At 38.9% G+C, this 18,274-nt stretch overlaps 1 protein-coding gene across 2 annotated transcripts in view; it reads left to right on the top strand.

Annotated features, from left to right (window-relative positions):
* The window catches only part of SMC4 (structural maintenance of chromosomes 4), a 49,608-nt gene that overhangs the window by 26,398 nt on the left and 4,936 nt on the right, over positions 1-18,274 (top strand). For both annotated transcript variants that reach the window (XM_081954421.1, XM_081954422.1), the window contains exons 11-23: positions 451-684; positions 3,468-3,653; positions 5,630-5,791; positions 6,951-7,176; positions 7,263-7,342; positions 8,122-8,274; positions 8,916-9,042; positions 10,428-10,617; positions 11,388-11,532; positions 12,956-13,129; positions 13,488-13,670; positions 15,630-15,862; positions 16,197-16,380. In XM_081954421.1, coding sequence (XP_081810547.1) covers positions 451-684; positions 3,468-3,653; positions 5,630-5,791; positions 6,951-7,176; positions 7,263-7,342; positions 8,122-8,274; positions 8,916-9,042; positions 10,428-10,617; positions 11,388-11,532; positions 12,956-13,129; positions 13,488-13,670; positions 15,630-15,862; positions 16,197-16,380 — 2,277 coding nt within the window. The remainder of the gene's footprint in view (positions 1-450; positions 685-3,467; positions 3,654-5,629; positions 5,792-6,950; positions 7,177-7,262; positions 7,343-8,121; positions 8,275-8,915; positions 9,043-10,427; positions 10,618-11,387; positions 11,533-12,955; positions 13,130-13,487; positions 13,671-15,629; positions 15,863-16,196; positions 16,381-18,274) is intronic.

The following is an 18,274-nucleotide window of genomic DNA, read 5'->3' as shown; positions in this document are numbered from 1 at the left end:
TGTGTTTATCTGGGCTTTTTCTACTTGTCATTCCTTGCAATAAATAAAAACATAAGCACCTTAGATTTTGGAGGAATTGGAAAACAACAGCTTTTCCTCTTGATGTTTAGTTACTTAGTTCTTTGGAAAGGTGAACAAACTGAGCCAATCAGGATTCTCATTTCTTATGTTGGGAAATTCTCATCCCACAGTAGTCCTCCAATCTGTTAACTGGACTATCATAACCATTGTCCCCTAGCTTCTCTGGTCATGATTTGATGGGAAAGAAGGGAAAAAAATATTTTAAAGGCAACTCCCAAAGAAAGCATCTGTTTTTATTTTATTTTATTTATTTTTATATTCTGTCATAATAGAATGACACTTGACAGAAATTGTTATTGAAAGTTGGAACACAGAGATATATTAATTTCTGTAGAAAGAAAAATTTTTTTTTCCTGCCCCTCTCTTCAGGGTAAAGAAAAAGAACTAATGGAATTCAGCAAAACAGTTAATGAAGCACGTTCAAATTTTGACATGGCCAAGTCAGAACTTGATCTGTATCTTAGTCGTCATAATACTGCAGTATCTCAGCTAAAAACAGCAGAAGATGCTCTTCAGACTGCTTCAGGAACACTTAAAGAAAGATTAACTGCTATCAAAGAATTGGAATCAAAATTACCTCAAACTGAGAATGAGCTGAAGAAGGTCAGATTTAAAACATTTTAATATATTTGAAATATTTAACTTCATTTGTGGTGTTCTAGAAATCTGGGTGGGTAATTTTTTGACATCAAGAACTCTGCTTTAAAAATAAATGCCTTAAAACAAACGTCTTTTAACATTTAGGAATCTAGCCATTGGTGTGATCTTGCAGGAGTGGTAAGGATCAAACTTGGGGCCATTTTGGGGTCACAGGGAATTACAAAATCTGCAACTAGACATCTGAGGAATGTACATTTCACTACAATGTTTACTCCTATGTGTCCGTCATGATTCATTTTTGCCTTCTTAATGACAGAGTTTCTGATGTTGGAAAGATTTAGTCTCAATCATGATGACAGGAGGATTTTTCCAGATTTTGGTTTTAGCTTCTTCATTTTCAAGGGGAAATCTGACAATAGTCTGGAATGTTTGAACTACTAACTCAGGTTGTCTAGGATGTCAATTCCATTCTTCATAAAGTATAAAAGTAAAATTGGCCCTGAAGCTCAACTAAATCTAATAAACTGAATTCAGATGTACTCTAAACAAACATTTAAAGTGTCACGCGTTAGTTTCCTTTGCTGATTCGCTTAGGAACAAGTTTATATTATCCTAAATTAAAGGTAAATGTCCAGAAATATGCCTCAACACACATACCTGATTGTGAATCTTGACTCAAGTATCACAGCACTAACTTTTTAGTGTAAGCTAAATTAAAGTGTAAGGGGAAAAAACCCTCAGAGTATGGTGTTTTTTTCCCCAGGAAGCCTGCCCTAGCAATAGGGAGCCTACAATTTGGTTCTATTATATATAACATCTTCTCTCTCATAGTTTTGTTTTATCTATTGTTACTATTTAAATGGATTTGCAAAATGTTTTAATTCCTTGGGGTTTTTTGTACACTGTCCAGTCACTTTTGATGATATGGGCAGATATATATTTGATTTGTAAACTTATATATTATAAATTTGGAAGATTTATTTGACTAAGTAAATGAGAGGAACAGCAGAAAAATGATTTTATTACCGTGTTTCCCCGAAAATACGCCAGGGGCTTATTTTCTTTTGCCCCACGAAATATGCCCTTGGGTTTATTATCAGGGAGGGCTTATTGTTTTGGGGCTGCCGGGCGGCTGCTCCCTTGTGAAGTGGCTCCCGAAGTGCCGGGCACAGCCTCAGGGGCAAAGCAGCCATGAGGTAACCATGCTCACGAGCTGCCGCCCGGCAAATCCCCTCTCCAGCCGGGAAGAGCGCCATTCACTGACCTAGGGGGTAATCCCCAAAGTGCCAAGCCATGTGGCGCTCTGCCCGTTCCCCAGCTCCTGCGGCTTGGCACATTCGGGATACCCCCTAGGTCAGTGCATGGAGCTCTGCCCGGCTGGAGAAGGGGGTTGCACGAGCGCCTGTTCCGCTCGCAGCTTCACCAAGCCCTTGCCAGGCTCTCCCAGGCCACCGCCGCTGGCTGCTGCTGCTGCCCCCCGCCGCCGCCGCCGCCCCGCTGCTGCTGCCCGCCGCCGCCCCGCTCCGCTCCGCGCAACTTCAAAACTCGGGCCGAGTCTTTCAGCATCGGCCGCTCTAGGAGTGCTCTCTATGGTGGGCCGGCTGCTGGAAAACTCCCTGTCCGGCAGCCAGCCCACCATAGAGAGCACTCCTGGAGCGGCCGATGCTGAAAGACTCGGCCCGAGTTTTGAAGCTGCGCGGAGCGGAGCGGGGCGGCGGCGGCGGCGGGCAGCAGCAGCAGCCAGCGGCGGTGGCCTGGGAGAGCCTGGCAAGGGCTTGGTGAAGCTGCGAGCGGAACAGGCGCTCGCGCAACCCCCTTCTCCAGCCGGGCAGAGCTCCATGCACTGACCTAGGGGGTATCCCAAATGTGCCAAGCCGCAGGAGCTGGGGAGCGGACAGAGCGCCACATGGCTTGGCACTTTGGGGATTACCCCCTAGGTCAGTGAATGGCGCTCTTCCCGGCTGGAGAGGGGATTTGCCGGGCGGCTGCTCGTGGGCATGATTACCTCATGGCTGCTTTGCCCCTGAGGCTGTGCCCGGCTCTTCGGGAGCCACTTCACAAGGGAGCAGCCGCCCGGCAACTCTCCCCTTCGGCCAGGCAGAACGCCACTCCCCAACCTAGCGGTATCCCGAAGGCAGCAAGCAACGTGAGCGCTCCCCCCCTCCTGCGACTTGGCGCTTTCGGAATAACGCTAGGTCAGTGAGCGGTGCTCTGCCTGGCCGGAGGGGGGGTTTATTTTCGGGGGTGGGCTTATATTTTTGCCCACGCGAAAAATGTGGCATGGGTTTAGTTTCGGGACAGGTTGTATTTTCGGGGAAACACGGTAACATTGTAATAAAAGATATGTATCATTTATTTCAAAGTTCAGATACATTATTAGGTATTATTTGATACTGGTATGTCCTTTACCCAACTTATTTGTAGAATCATAAATGAAAAGTTATGAATATATCTGCAGCAATTCATGATGATCCCAAAATGATATGTATACAGTGATGCCATAACATAAATACTACCTTACATACTGCCATATTGATGTCCAAGGCAAATATATGTTATGGCATTTGTGTGATGTAACATATGTATCATTTGCCTCCCCCTTGTGGAGACTTATAATTTCAATTTCTTATTCAAGAAGCTGTACAATTAGTTTTTAGTAGAATTCCCACTTTTTGAAGTAGCTGTAAGTACAATTGCTTAGGTGGATTGGTTGTACAAGAGAGTTTTATGTTAGATTTGTTATGCTACTTGTAATATTAAAAAAATATTGATTTCTTTCTTTTAAGAAAGAAAATGAATTGGATAGACTTGTAAAGGAGGAGGCGGACATGAAATATTACATTGGAGATCTACGTCAGAAAGTAGAAGAAGCAAAAAGTTCATTGGCAATAAATAGAAGCCGAGGAAAAGTTCTTGAAGCCTTGATTCAGCAGAAAAAATCTGGAAATATTTCTGGAATATATGGAAGACTTGTAAGCTGTTTCTTTAAATTATTATTTTGTGATTTTCTCCTCCTTTTTTGAGCTCTAATTTAGAGAAGAACTGTATTCATTAAGAAAATGTATTAGCAAAAAATGGCTGGTCTTGATGAAGCTTAATTTGTGATCATTGCCAGGAGATTAAAATTTTTTCTTGCTAAAGTATTAGTGTCATTAGTGACGTATACCAGCATAAAGTGGGTTAGAGTCATTAAAAAGTATGGATCTAAAATATCTTGATTTAGTGAAAATGAAAATCTAAAAAGAACTATAAGATGCTAGAAAAAATAAAAGATGTGTTTGTTAAAAGCTAAAAGTAAATATACAAATCATAAGTAAATTCTTCAAAGATAAGTTCAGTTTCCAAGTTTCTACAGAGCAAAGAAACAAAAGCTCAAGATTAGCTTTCATTTTTAAGCATCTGCTAGATAACCAATTCTTTAGTCATACACTTCAAAGATTTTTGTTGATATGCTTTGTAAACTAGTATTGTACTATTGTACTGTATTGATTTTATTAAGAGTTTTGAAAACATTTAAATTGTAATTTTCACGAAGAAGTCTATGAAGGTATTCTGACTTTCTCATTATTATTACCTCATAAAACTCAGTTGTAAATCATATTATTGTACTTGGCAATAATATTACCCCGTGTCTTTATTTGAAATCAGGCTGCATTTATCTACATTCTTATACACACACTCTTGCATGCACACAGTGCGGTTTTCCTTCAATACTGAAAAGGATTCAAATGTTGACTCAAACATCTTCAGAGGATTTTGTTCATATCTGCTGCAAAATTAATTGTGCATAAGATAAAGTTTCCCTTGAGTTGAGTTCTATTACTGCTGTTACATCACCCTGCCAACAAAAGTGTATAGCCAAGGCTATGGTTTTCCCAGTTGCAATGTATGGCTGTGAAAGTTGGACCATAAGAGAGACTGAGTGCCAAAGAATTGAGGCCTTTGAACTATGGTGCTGGAGAAGACTCATGTGAGTCCCTTGGACTGCAAGGCAATCAAACTAGTCAGTCTTAGAGGAGAACAACCCTGACTGCTCTTTAGAAGGACAGATCCTGAAGATGAAACTCAAATACTTTGGCCACCTAATGAGAAGAAAGGACTCCCTGGAGAAGAGCTTAAAGCTGGAAAGATTGCGGGCAAAAGAAGAAGGGGACGACAGAATGAGGTGGCTGGATGGAGTGACTGAAGCAGTGGGCGTGAGCTTAAATGGGCTCCAGAGGATGGTAGAGGAAGACCTGCAGGAACGTTGTCCATGGGGTCATGATAGGTTGGACATGACTTCGCAACTAACAACAACTGCTGTTATGAAATCTCAGTGTTTTCCTGAGAGCAATAGGGAAGGGCTTTGCTATTGTTATCTTCTGGATTTATTATATTTTAACTTCTCACTCTAGCTTACTGTCTTGGTTTTTCCTGGCAATCTCTCATCCAACTAATAAGTCCAATCCTGCAGGATCCAGACACCAGAGGTTTAGTCTTCCGAGTTTTCAGATTGTCTTGGAGCCCATCCTCGGGGAATTTGTATATCTTTTGGTGAGAGTGCATTCCAGCACAAGTCCAATAGCTCAAGTCTCAACCTCTGGTCCCAGTGACTGACCCAGATTGGATCCTACAACATTATCCTGGGATAGGTATATTTGCCTTCAAGTGCAATCCTGTTCAGCTTTTTCAAGATTTACTTCAACAAAGTGCTGCCATCTGCTTTGATTGACAGTGCTTACATAACTTCAATTAATTTATTTAAATTAAATGCATATAATTATTTGGAATTTACACACACTACATTCTAATAATGGAGTTTAGAATAAAGAATTTTTCTGAATGAAAATGAAGTGTGTGTTTTATTAAAAGATGTGATATTTGTATGCTAATAAATATGCTTAGTATCAGACGTTAGTAACTTCTATTTCTTACCTAGATACTAAATACTTTGATATTTTGCCAACAGGGTGACTTGGGAGCTATAGATGAAAAATATGATGTTGCAATATCATCATCATGCGGAGCGTTAGATCACATAGTTGTTGATACTATTGATACAGCTCAAAAATGTGTTAATTTCTTAAAGAAGCAAAACATAGGAGTAGCAACATTTATAGCTCTTGATAAGGTTTGTATGGTTTTAATTTGTTATAATTTTCTTGTAATTGGTGGGTTTTTTAATTTGGAAAAATGATTTTATATTACAGCTATAATCAGTAAATGTTTTCCAATGATTGATATTTAAAAGTTAAAATAAAATTAGAACTATAATTTTAATGTCATTTTTATTGATTTTTATTTATTTATCTTGATACAGGAATGTCCTTGCCTTTAAACCAATAATTAGCACCAATACTTTCATTTATGTATCCATTAAAAATATCCATGTTTTGAATAATTTTATGTGATCTTTTAATAGAGCCTCCCATATACTTTAGCAGCTGGTCAGAATATTATTATTTTTAAATAAGCAGATCTGAATGATTTTGTTACCGTCACTGTTTTAATCAAAGCAGCTTTAGGTCTATGTCAACCATAGCTAGTCTTTGACTTATAAGTGCAACTGGAACTGGAATTTCAGTCGTAAGTCGAGGCACTCCTATGAATGGATCTGATTTTATGACTATTTTTATGGCTGTTATTAAGCAAATGAAGTATTTGCGAGTACAGATCTCACAGGCAAATCATATGGTCATAATCCCAGATCTGTTCTCCCAAATGGTTGCTTTGGGCCAGAATAAGCACTAATGCTGGAAACTGGCAGATTCATAAATTGCAGTCATGTGACCTTGGGATGCTGCAACCAGTTGTGAATGTGAGCCGGTTGCCAATTATCTGAAATGCAGTCATGTGATCATGGGTGTGGTGGTGCAAGGTTTTATGACAGCCATGCTTTCCAAAACTGTAAATCACTCCAACGCCATCATAATGTTGTTAAACAGCCAGTTGGAAGTTCCCTGCTACCTGTAATTTTAGCTGTTCTCTGCTCATATGCTCATTAAAATGCCCAGCACCCAGAAAAGTGGGACAACTCCTATAACAAAATATTATTTTGCTAAGAACTTTTAATGGTATGCTCTCTGGATGCTGGGGCATGACAGGTTGCCCATTCTTTTTGAAAATATATATTAAGATTAAATTGAAGAAAGCACTACAAATGTTTTGTAGTATAATTACGATGCTAATAAAATCCATATAACTGAAGCTGTAGATGTGTATATGAAATGCTTAGAAATTTTTGAAATTATTAATTGATTGCTTTTGTGGTGGTTTTCATTCTCCTCCAGATGGCAGTATGGGAGAAAAGCATGGGCAAAATTCAGACTCCTGAAAATATTCCTCGTCTATTTGACATGGTGAAAGTGAAAGATGAGAATGTTCGCCAAGCCTTTTATTTCGCATTGCGTGATACTCTGGTGGCCAATAACTTGGATCAAGCCACCAGAGTAGCATTTGGAAAAGGCATTAGGTGGCGAGTCATAACGTTGCAAGGACAACTTATTGAACAATCAGGTACTTTTAAAAGTACAATTAAAAAAAAAGAAATGGAGTGTATGTAGAAGGCTAGCATTTCTCATTTGTTACTAATATTTCCATAGGAACAATGACTGGTGGTGGAGGAAGAGTAATGAAGGGTAGAATGGGATCCTCTGTTATAGTTGAAATATCCGAAGAAGAGGTTAGTAAACTGCATAGATGCCGTATACATATTTATTTGTATAACCTTTTCTATTATAACAAATCTCAAAAACGCCTTATAATCAAGAATTAAAATACCTTCATATAATCAAGAACTAAATTACCTACTTAATAATACAAATAATACATTCAATTTAAAGTGTAAGTAAGGCTTTTTTAAAGCCATTTTTCTCCCCAGGCTGCAGAGGCTTTATAGGAGTCTGGGGAGGGCGAAAAGAGCCCCCTCAGAGGCCCTCCAGAGCACAAAAATCCAGCCCTATGGGCAAACTGGAAGTTTGGGAACGGACTTCTGGTTTGCTCGTAGGGTCGATTTTAGCCCCCTGGAGCCTTCAGGGAAGCCTCCTGAAGGTCCCTGAAGCCTCCGGGGGTCGAGGGAGGCTGTTTTTGCCCTCCCCAAGCTACTATAAAGCTTCTGGAGCCTGGGAAGGTCGAAAAAAGCATGCAAAAAATGGGGTATCATGCCTCATGCGCGCATGCGCCCTGGGAGGGTCGGGCATTGCATTATGGGTACAGCACGCCCGCGCACGACCCCCCTGCGCTCCCCCCTTATGCATGCGAGCCAAAAAAGGTTCGCCATCACTGGCCTATAGCTATCATATACAAAGCACTGGAAAAATAATATTGAACATTTAAGTGCCTCACAACTTTTAGAAAGGGGAGCATTCATGAATGAGATGATACCTACAAATAACTTCTAGACAACACTTTGCTTAATTTCTTACATTTAACTTTTTTTTAACCTACATTTTATTTTTACAGGTCCATGAAATGGAATCACAATTGCAAACAAAATCTCAAAAAGCCATGCTATGTCAGGAACAGAAAACACAACTGGAGGAAATAATAGCAAAATTACATAAAAATATTAGAGAAATGAAAAATACTTTAGAAAAATACACTGCCAGTATAAAGGTAATGAAAATTGTTTATGTTGCATAGATACAATCTTTTTTTAGAGGAAACTAAACTTAGTGATCTTTTCAGATTTTGACACAGTCCTATTTAAAAGTACCACCCAAGGAAATAAATGCAAAATTCTGAATCTCAGAAAATAAAACTGTTCTCTTGATCCTGTACTTTACAGATGGTTCTAAAGACTGCCTTTCTAAAGTGGTATTTCTGTTACTTAATGTAACTATTAAAAGACAACTATCTTCAGATTAAGTCATAATGTGAAGGTTTACAAGTTTAAATTCTTCATTTGGGAATGAAGCCACCTAGGGTTTGTAGAAATTTAATAAATGAATATGTAAAATAAATTAGAATTTCAGAGCAGGTATGTGGATTAGGAATTATGAATTCATTTTAATAATGCTCAGGAGCAAGTGGACAAAAGGGATATTTTCATTTATTGACAGAAGTTTTCATATCATAAAATCGTATTCAAGAACAGTAGGTTGTGAGGAGTCTGGTCTAAAGTAAATCAAGAGTTGTCTTTCATGAAGATTATGCAGTACTCATGGTCTTTGTTCATCTTTTTCTGAATGATAATTGCACTTGAGGAACTTGAATATTTTGTGTGAACTGCTAACATGCCTATTTTTATCTGTTAGAGTTTGATGGATCAAGAAGCTCACTTAAAAGTCCAGGTTAAAGAACTAGAAGCAAATGTAATTGCTTCTGCTCCCGATAAAGTCAAGCAAATAGAAATGGAGAAAAAATGTAATAATTTCAAAGAAGGTAAATTTTTTTTTGGGGGGGGGTGTCTTTTTTATGTCATGCAAAATTTTGAATTTTAATCTTGGTTTCCCCCCACTCTATAGAAATCCATTAAATGTTTTTGCTGATTTTTAAATCCTGGATTTGAATTGGTGTCATTTGAAATCAGTCTATCTTGCACTGTGAGTTTTTTTGTCGCCTTAAGTCATAACTAGCAGTGTTTTAATTTTTTCTATATTTAAGGCCTTGTTTTATTTCTTTCCATAATTTATTGCAGTGGTTTCAAAATATATCCTTATTGCATCATGACAAGTAAAGTCCTAAATATTTCAGTGGATCTTTTGTTATCTCACAATTGAGTCTCCTTTTTCACATTTTTCCCCTCAGACGTTAAGTGCCTGCTATTATGTTGTTTTCTTTTCATTGATTTTGTTTTCAGAAAACAAGCCAGAATGTTTTATTACTTTTAATAGCTTCCATAATAATAATTTATTTGAAGTTTAATAAAACTGCCCAACTCAAACAGTTTGCTGTGAACAGCATACAGCATAAACATACAATATATTTTTTAAAAAAGAATAAACAAAGAAAACCATATAACAATAAACAGACAACATATAAATATAAAATTTAAAACAGTAAACAAGTATACAGGAAAGGAAATCTAGGGGAGTTGGACTTAAATGAGAAGAGCCAAGTGTTAATGGCATTCCTTAAGACAAATTATTGGGTCTGTTATATATTGGAGAAGTTGATTGTTCCAGAGATCAGTGAAAAAAGGCAGACTTCCTGGATGATGACAAAATGATAACAAGATGACAATTTAGAAGCCAGAGCATGTCCTCCCTATGGAGATGCAGATATTCTTGGAATAAGGTGGGATCTTTCAAGTTATCTAGACCTTTGCTATGTAGGGCTTTAAAGGTAATAACCTGCAGCTTGGATCGTACCTGGAAAATCTTGACAGCTTCATTTAGATAGGGACAGAAATCTACACTGTGAATCATTGGCATATTAATGATAGCCACCCTGAACTGACAAGATGACCTCTCCCAGCATCTTCATGTAGATATTAGAAAGGAGAGGGAATTGGACAGAGCCTTGAGGCATCCTTCAAAGCATGGACCTAGGGTTCAACTTATTCCCTTCCACTGACTGGAACTGGCCTTGGAAAACCACTGCAAAATGGTGCCCCTGATGCCCATAGTGGTCCAGAGAGATATCATTGTTCAAAGACCATCAAGAGAGCAAGGAGAGCTAGGATGGATGCACCACTCCTATCCTGGGTTAGTTATAGGTCATCCACCAGTGCCATAATACTATTGGTAAATTCAAAACAAAAGTTCTTTAAAATTCCATATTTAAATATGCACTGAAATATTAATAAAGATATTTCTTTTTGACAGAATATGACAAAGTGGCTGCAGAAGCTGACGAACTGGAAAAAGAAGTTAAGAGACTACATAATTTAATTATTGAGATAAATAATAATAAACTTAAAGCTCAGCAAGACAGTCTTGATAAGATAAACAAAGAAATAGATCAGTGCACTTTTGCCATTACGAAAGCACAAGTAGCAATCAAGACATCAGAAAGGTATGATTTCCTATTATGAACCAACATCGTGATATTTATTGCAATTATTACATTTACCGTACTTTTCAATAATGGTTAGGAGCACCATAAGATGCACCTAGGTTTAGAGGAGGAGAACAAGAAAAAGAAATCTGACTCCCAGCGTCCATCCAGTATTCATCTGGCTAGCGTCCTTGCAGCAAACAGCCTGCCTCCTCCGTGCCTGCTGCCTCTGCTGGGGAACGTTGGAATCTTTACCTCTGAGCTACTGCGATGGCGGTTGGATAGGCCTCCTGGAATACCGCCGATCAGTTGTTCCAGGTGGTGGGGATTGTTGCCGCTGTTGCCTGTCACCCATATTTTCTCCATATGATGCACAGATATTTCCACCCATGTAAAGCATATTGCTGTACCTTCGTTGTTTATTTTTGTTTCATTGTTATATTTACAGTTTTTATAATTTTACTCAGAGTAGCCGCATGGGTGATAATAATTAAAACTGATCAAATAGATCAAAGGATAAATGAAGAACAATAGATTTATAATACATGAAGTGGAGTAGATCAATTAAAAAGTGACAATATTTTTAGATGCAGAAAAAGGTTTTGATATATTTCTTTGTGGAGGTTTAAACAATGAATACAAGACAAAAATTGAAAACATGAGCAGATGTTTTAACAGTAAAAAAACAGCAATGTGGCCAATTTTTTCTGCAGAAAGTGTGGTCTTTGTATATATATTTAATACATGTTAAAAAGGAATTTTATTATATATATATGTATACTTTATAGAAACCTGAAAAAAACGGAGGATGCAATTGTTCGCACTGAGAAAGAAATGGAAGAAAATAAAAACCATATACAAACCTTAAAAGAACAGCTGACTGCATTAGATGAAAAAGCTGCTGAAGTTATAAATAATAGCAAAAAAGCTGAGGTATATATTATATTTGCTTTATTTTTCAGATTACACTTAAAATAGCGATACATGAACACAAAATGTGCTTGTTGAGTAAAAAAAAATTTTTTTTTCTCCTGAATTTTCTGGTAAGCTCTCGACATTACCAAAAATTCATTTTGCTTAAGGCCAGGATTGCGATCCTATGGCATGCGTGCCACCTGTCAGGGCACATGAGATGCACGCTGGCCAGTTGACTTCAGCCTTTTTAAAGGCCATTTTTCGCCCTCCCCAGGCTCCAGAGGCTTTATAGGAGCCTGGGGAGGGCGAAAACAGCCCCCCCCCGGGAGGCCCTCCAGAAGCTTCAGGGAAGCTCCTGAAGCCTCTGGAGCGCAAAAAACCGGCCCCACGGGCAAACCCGAAGTCTATTCCTGAACTTCCAGTTTGCCCGTAGGTTTTTTGCCGGTTATTTGGCTCCAGAGGCTTCAGGGAAGCTCCTGAAGCCGGCGGGGAGGGCTGTTTTCGCCCTCCTCAAACTCCTATAAAGCCTCTGGAGCCTGCGGATGGTGAAAAAAAACCTGCAAAAAATTAGGGGAAGGGCTGGTTATGTGTGCATGCATGCTGGGGGCGCGCATTACACTATGGGTCTGGCACGCTCACGTGTGCCCTCCTTGTGCTCCCCCCCCCCTTTGGCACGCGAGCCAAAATAGGTTCGCCATCACTGGCTTAAGGTATATTCTGTTAAAGTAGTTCTGTGTAAACCGAGTTGCTGTTTTATAATCTTTAACAGTAACTTTTGAAAGCACCATGAAAATCGTGGGGCTGGTGCTCTCTGAGCTTGGTTGTTTCTTGTAGATATTTCATTACTAAACTAGGTAACATCAGTTGCTAGAAGGGAGTGGGGCTTGCTCTTGTTTTATATGTTAGTGGCTTACCCTGACCGTATTGGTAGGAATGGTCTTGGTGGTGGTTCCTCCTTTCATGTAGATATCATGCTCCTATGTGTTCCAGAATTCATTTTGGAGACGGAATCAAAAGCCTTATATAGTAGACTTAGATTGAATAATAAGATAGTGTTCAGGAAAAACAGTTGTTTAAAGCATTCCAAACAAAAATTGCTGAAGACTTTATTTAGTTATTTATGGGATATTGTCTGACTTTATGAGAAAGGAAAGAGATTGCCCATAACTCAAAGCAAAACAATATTTTAATTGATTCTGTCCCCTAAGCAGACAAAACTTTTATGGCTTTTCCAATCACTTTTCTTTGAAATTTGACTAATTTTGATGCTTTGCAAATATTTTAATTTTATTTTATAAAATTTATTTTTTAATTTTGTATGGTAACTATGTGTACATATATGAATTAAAGATGCATTAAAAGGTATTTTGAAATAAATCATTAGAAATGCAAATTTTATGTTAACCAAATAATAAAGATATAATTTTAACTTTTTGTTAAGGAATCCCTACCAGAAATTCAAGAGGAACGTCGTTTGGTGCTTGAGAAAATTAAAGCTATACAAGAAGAAGAACATTTGCTACAAAAAGAGGCTCTCAATATTAGGCTTAAAATTGAACAACTAGACAGTCACATTGCTGAGCATCAATTAAAGATTAAGTATTGGCAAAAGGAGGTAATAGATACCAATAATATTTTTTTTAAAATAAGGCAAATTAGACATTGACAAAAAGGTACTAGATGGTTGCTTAATTCATATAACACAATGTATTATCACACGTATCATATGTTGAAATTTGTAAAGATATAATATTGAAGCAGTCAGTGGTTTTTGTGCTGGGCTTGGTATCATGGGTGGAGAAGTGGTAAAGCGTGTATTTATAGCCTTCATGGATTATACAAGGGACCTCTGTAGGGACGAATGAAATGCTTCATTCATTACAATCTCCAGAAGCTCTCCTATAATCCCCTCTAAAACAATTGCTATTGGTATGGATGGTAATTGCTCATTCACTGAATAAAATATATTTTAGATATCAAAGATATCACTGCATTCTGTGGAAGCTGAACAAACAGAAAACCTTCCAGTGCTAACTCAAGATGAACTAGAAAATATTAAAGATCCGGATATTATAAAAAATCAAATAGCTATTTTGGAAGCTCAGTGTCATGAAATGAAACCAAACTTGAGTGCCATTGCTGAGTATAATAAAAAGGTAAGAATTTTTCCAATATTGTTGTAGAATTGTTACACACTAATATAGATTAGTCCCAAAGTTATAGCCCATGTGGTCATGTGCTCAAAATTCAGACATTTGACAACCCACCCAAACTTCATCTCCATCTATCCACCTAGCTCTTCCCCATCTCTTCCCTTTTGACTGTCTTGAATAGCAGCACTCGGTGACAGCAGCATCAAACCTGACCACAAAACAAAACCCAGCCATCTCCTATGCTCCACGGACCGTGCCATGCCCAGTTGATTTTTGCCATCTTTCTTCCACTGCTGCTGAGGCGTGCCTGGCCTGGTTCCTATGTGAGATAGCTGCTGGCCACACTAGGCTTTGTTCCAAGGGCCATTCAGACCATTCTCCAAATTGCATGTGCACAATGCTTCGGAAAAAGTTTTCCAAAGGCTTTCCAAAATATCACAAGAATAACCCATATAATTTCCACTAGACTCTCCAAAGCATTATGACAATGGCACATGTGATTTTGAGAATGACGGGCACAGCCTTCTTAAAAGATCTTAGAAGCCTGCACTTAAGTCCCAGTTATATTGTCAAGGAATGGCACTGTGCAGGAAGACCAAAATGGTAAAGAGGTAGGGAGCTAGATGGATGGGGAAAATTAAAGAGGAGGCAGCCTCTTACCATACTGAAGCCTGGGAGGGACCAACCTGGGAATAGTTTGGATTGGGCTAGGTCCTAGCCTAACAACCTCTGGGGCTCTGTTAACAATTTGGATTGCTAGAATTGCGGTCATTAAATGATGCAATAAGGCAATCTAGTGTTTTACAACTGCATGACTTAATAACAGAAATTCTAATCTCAATTATTCTTGTAACACCAGGACTACTGTACAGTCTTGTATCCACTGTATTCAGTTTTGCTACCTTATAGGGACAGCATTCGTTGAAATTAAGAGCCACTTATGAAATTTTATATTCTGTTTAAAAACTATTACAGTCATTAATGCCTTTTGTTGTATAAAATAAACATTGAATAGGGGTGGGAGTCCAGGAAGAAGGAAATGACAGGTGAGGTAATAAATAGGAGTGGGTTAGAAAAAACGATCTGTATGAAGTCATAATGACAGATCCAGGTATTTGTATATCAAATATTAGATCTAAGAAATAATGGAAGTGATAAGTTCAATTTTCAGGTTGCGGAATTTTACAAGAATACAACTCTAAATTACTAAATGGGATTTAAATTAATAAATAGTACAGATAATCTTTAGGTTAAGACAGCAATTTGGACGGGGACATGTAAAGCACGACATCACATGAACACATTGCTTAACAATGGCATTCAATAGTCCCAATTGCTGTTGTAACCCTAAGACATAATGGTCATTAAGTAGGAAGTGCTGAGAGTCCAAGGAAAGAGTGGGTTCTGTTGGGTGGCAGGAGAGACCTGGCTAAGTTGGGGATGAGGCTGCACTGGGATAGTTGCTAAGGGAAAAAGGAGGCATGGCTCAGGATGAGTGCTGGGAGGTTGAGGGAAGGAGGTGTGATGCAGTCTGAGTGCTGGGAGACACTGGTGCATCTTGCTTTGGGGATTACCACAGCGACTTGTGACTTCCTGCCAGGTTCCTCATTGCCTTTCCTTTTGGAAGCCAGCAGGGGAAATTGTGAATGACAGTCACATGAATGCATGAGTGTGTGACATTGAAACAATCTAAGTGCAAGTTGGTTGCCAAATGCTCGAATCACAATCATGTGACCTCAGACATGCTGGAGCAGTCAGCTTTTCAAGAATCCATCATTAAGTACCATATGTTCGGCACCATGGCAACTTCTATTGCTGAACAAGTGGTTGGTCAGCAAAGACAATCTACTGTAGTTAAGGATGACATCACTGTTGTTCCAGTATTTCAGCACTATTAAGCTTCATTGAATTGTTAAATACATTGTTTAATTTCATTTAGTTGGTTTTTAATATTTGTTTTAGGAAGAGCTGTATCTAAAACGTGTGGCAGAGTTGGATGATATTACCAATGAGAGAGACAAATTCAGAGAAGCTTTTGAAGGCCTTCGAAAAAAACGGCTTAATGAATTTATGGCAGGATTTAATGTCATAACGAATAAGCTAAAGGAAAATTATCAGATGCTTACGCTAGGAGGGGATGCAGAACTTGAGCTTGTTGACAGTCTGGATCCGTTCTCTGAAGGAATTATGTTCAGGTTGGTATTGCATGTAATTTTCTTAATTTGAATTAAGCCATTTTAAAAGCAAGATGCACCTGATACAAGATCAATTAGTACTATATGATGGACCAGGATAAAATAAGGGCTACGAAAATGGACCACAAAACATGGTTTCACAGCTCATTGTTTAGCCACAGAGTAAAAATTGATATCTAAATCTAAGCCCCTAAATTGCACTACAAAAATAATGATGTGTCTGAAGGATTAATGGAAAATTGAGATGATAGATATTATGTGCTTTTGGGTAGCTTAAAGCATCTTGATGTCAATGTGAAATTAATTAAAGCATACATTTGTGAATATCTTTCAGTGTTCGACCACCAAAGAAAAGTTGGAAGAAGATATTTAACTTGTCAGGTGGAGAGAAGACATTGAGCTCATTAGCTTTGGTTTTTGCTTTGCATCATTACAAGCCAACCCCTCTCTATTTCATGGATGAAATTGACGCAGCCCTTGACTTTAAAAACGTTTCCATTGTAGCATTTTACATATATGTAAGTATTATAGAAGTTAACATCATTCAAACTTTATGTTAATATCAAGGTAACAGTAGCTGTACATAAAAGTATTGGGAAAAGCTTTTGAACTCTTTGGAAATGTACACTTCCACAAATTAAGAAAATGAAATCTGAAAATCAAAATGTTTGATTAATTCACAACCGCAAAAACTGTGAGTACCAATACTGTAGAAAATGCACATGATCAGTATTTTAGTGCATGCATACTCCTCATATTGTTTCTTTTCAAAGTAAGCAGTATTTTGCATAGTTAAGGTACCAACTAGAAAGAAGTGGACCGTGAGTTCAAGTTCCACTGTAAAAACTTTGGGTCAGTCATTCTCTAAGCCCAAATCACCTCACAGGATTGTTGTGGGGAGAAAGGAGGAAGGTGTGTTGGATATATCTGTTGCCTTGTGTGAGATAACAAAAAGGAAATATAGTTAAAACTAGATTATACCAACATTCTTCATTCTCATATTTCTCTCCTTGCAAACTCATTGATTCTATTACATGTCTCTTGTTCTTACTCTTGAAAATTTCATCTATTTCAGCCAACCATAACTTTCTCATTCTTCCCCTTTCTTTTGATACATTCGCACCTTATTCAAAATTAATTATTATTGTATGCCTTATTCGCCTGTGATCGTGGAGATAGCAGCCAGAGTGAATTTACTCCATCCAGTAACCAATTGGACTGAGTCTACACTTTGGATGTCATCGGGCCCTTGTGGCTCCTCCCCATTTCAGACTCAGTCCAACCAGGACTAGCAGTGAGAATTGATCTCTCCTCCAAATTTTAGCTTTATAGCATTAATTGGTGACTTTTTACAATTTTTTTTCCTTTAAATTGGCTTTTAAATCATTTTTTTCTTCTTACCAACTTGGAGGAAAATTCAAAACTGCTTCCAGGCTGCCTCTCTTCAGCCATTCTGACTGCCTGCGGCCACAAGTTCACTCAGGAAGCCTGCCTTGCAGTCGGATTGGCCAGCTCACGAGCTACGGCTCCGTAGCTGTTTCTCCAAGGCGCTCCTGGACTTTGGGCACTCGAAGAGACGTGCGACCAGCCTTTTCATGCACAGCGGTTCCAGGCGAGGTCAATGGCCATTCTGTGGCGTGCCCGGGCACTTTGAGTGTTGGCGGTCATTTTGCGGGCCGGAAAAGGCCGCGAAGATAGCGGTGGCCATTTTAAGACTTGGGAAAGCCTTGGAAGAAAAAAAGTCAGCCATTTTGGACACTTTAAAAAAGGCGCAAACTCTGCAGCAGCCATTACAAGTGCCCAGCGACCCAGGATCATTCCAGGTAGACCGGATCAGGGGTGCCTGGCCATCAAACGGGTGAGACCGTTGCCTATCTTTATTGTGGCTTGATTTATGTTGGGAGAGATGGCTGAGCAAGCTGTGTCTGCAGATAGAGTATTAGAAGAGGCAGGGCCATTGGGGGTGAAGAACAGTAGGAAGAGGCAAGCCAAAGAGGCTCCTTCCTCAGGCGTCAATCTCAAGGTCTCTAAAGCCACTAGCAGGGCAGAAGAGCGAAGGCAGAAGGCTCTTGAGAAAGAATTTCAGAGGGCCCAAAAACAATAAGTTCTAACTGCCCAGCCCTCCCCCACTCCTCCCAAGGGTCTCCAATTGTCTCCCTGGATCCACCTGTCTTGCCTCCCATGGGCCCTTGCCATTCACTGGCAGACTCAGATGGGGAATTGTCTTTTTCTGAGTCTTCTTCTTCTATAGAACCTGACAACAGAGGTAATTTCTTTAATGTCCCTCTCAATAGGGAACGCACCTTTGAGCAGGCTTACCTCCTTATGGCGCATGGTTCAGGGATTCCCCAAGCCATGTACACCTCCTGCAGATATGGCAACCATCATTGCTGAAACCATCAAACAGGTCAT

This window comes from Natrix helvetica (genome assembly GCF_964273705.1).
Source record: "Natrix helvetica genome assembly, chromosome: 5".
NCBI lineage: Eukaryota > Metazoa > Chordata > Lepidosauria > Squamata > Natricidae > Natrix > Natrix helvetica.
Note: the sequence above shows the minus strand (reverse complement) of the source record. Positions and strands in the feature narration are given on the sequence as shown.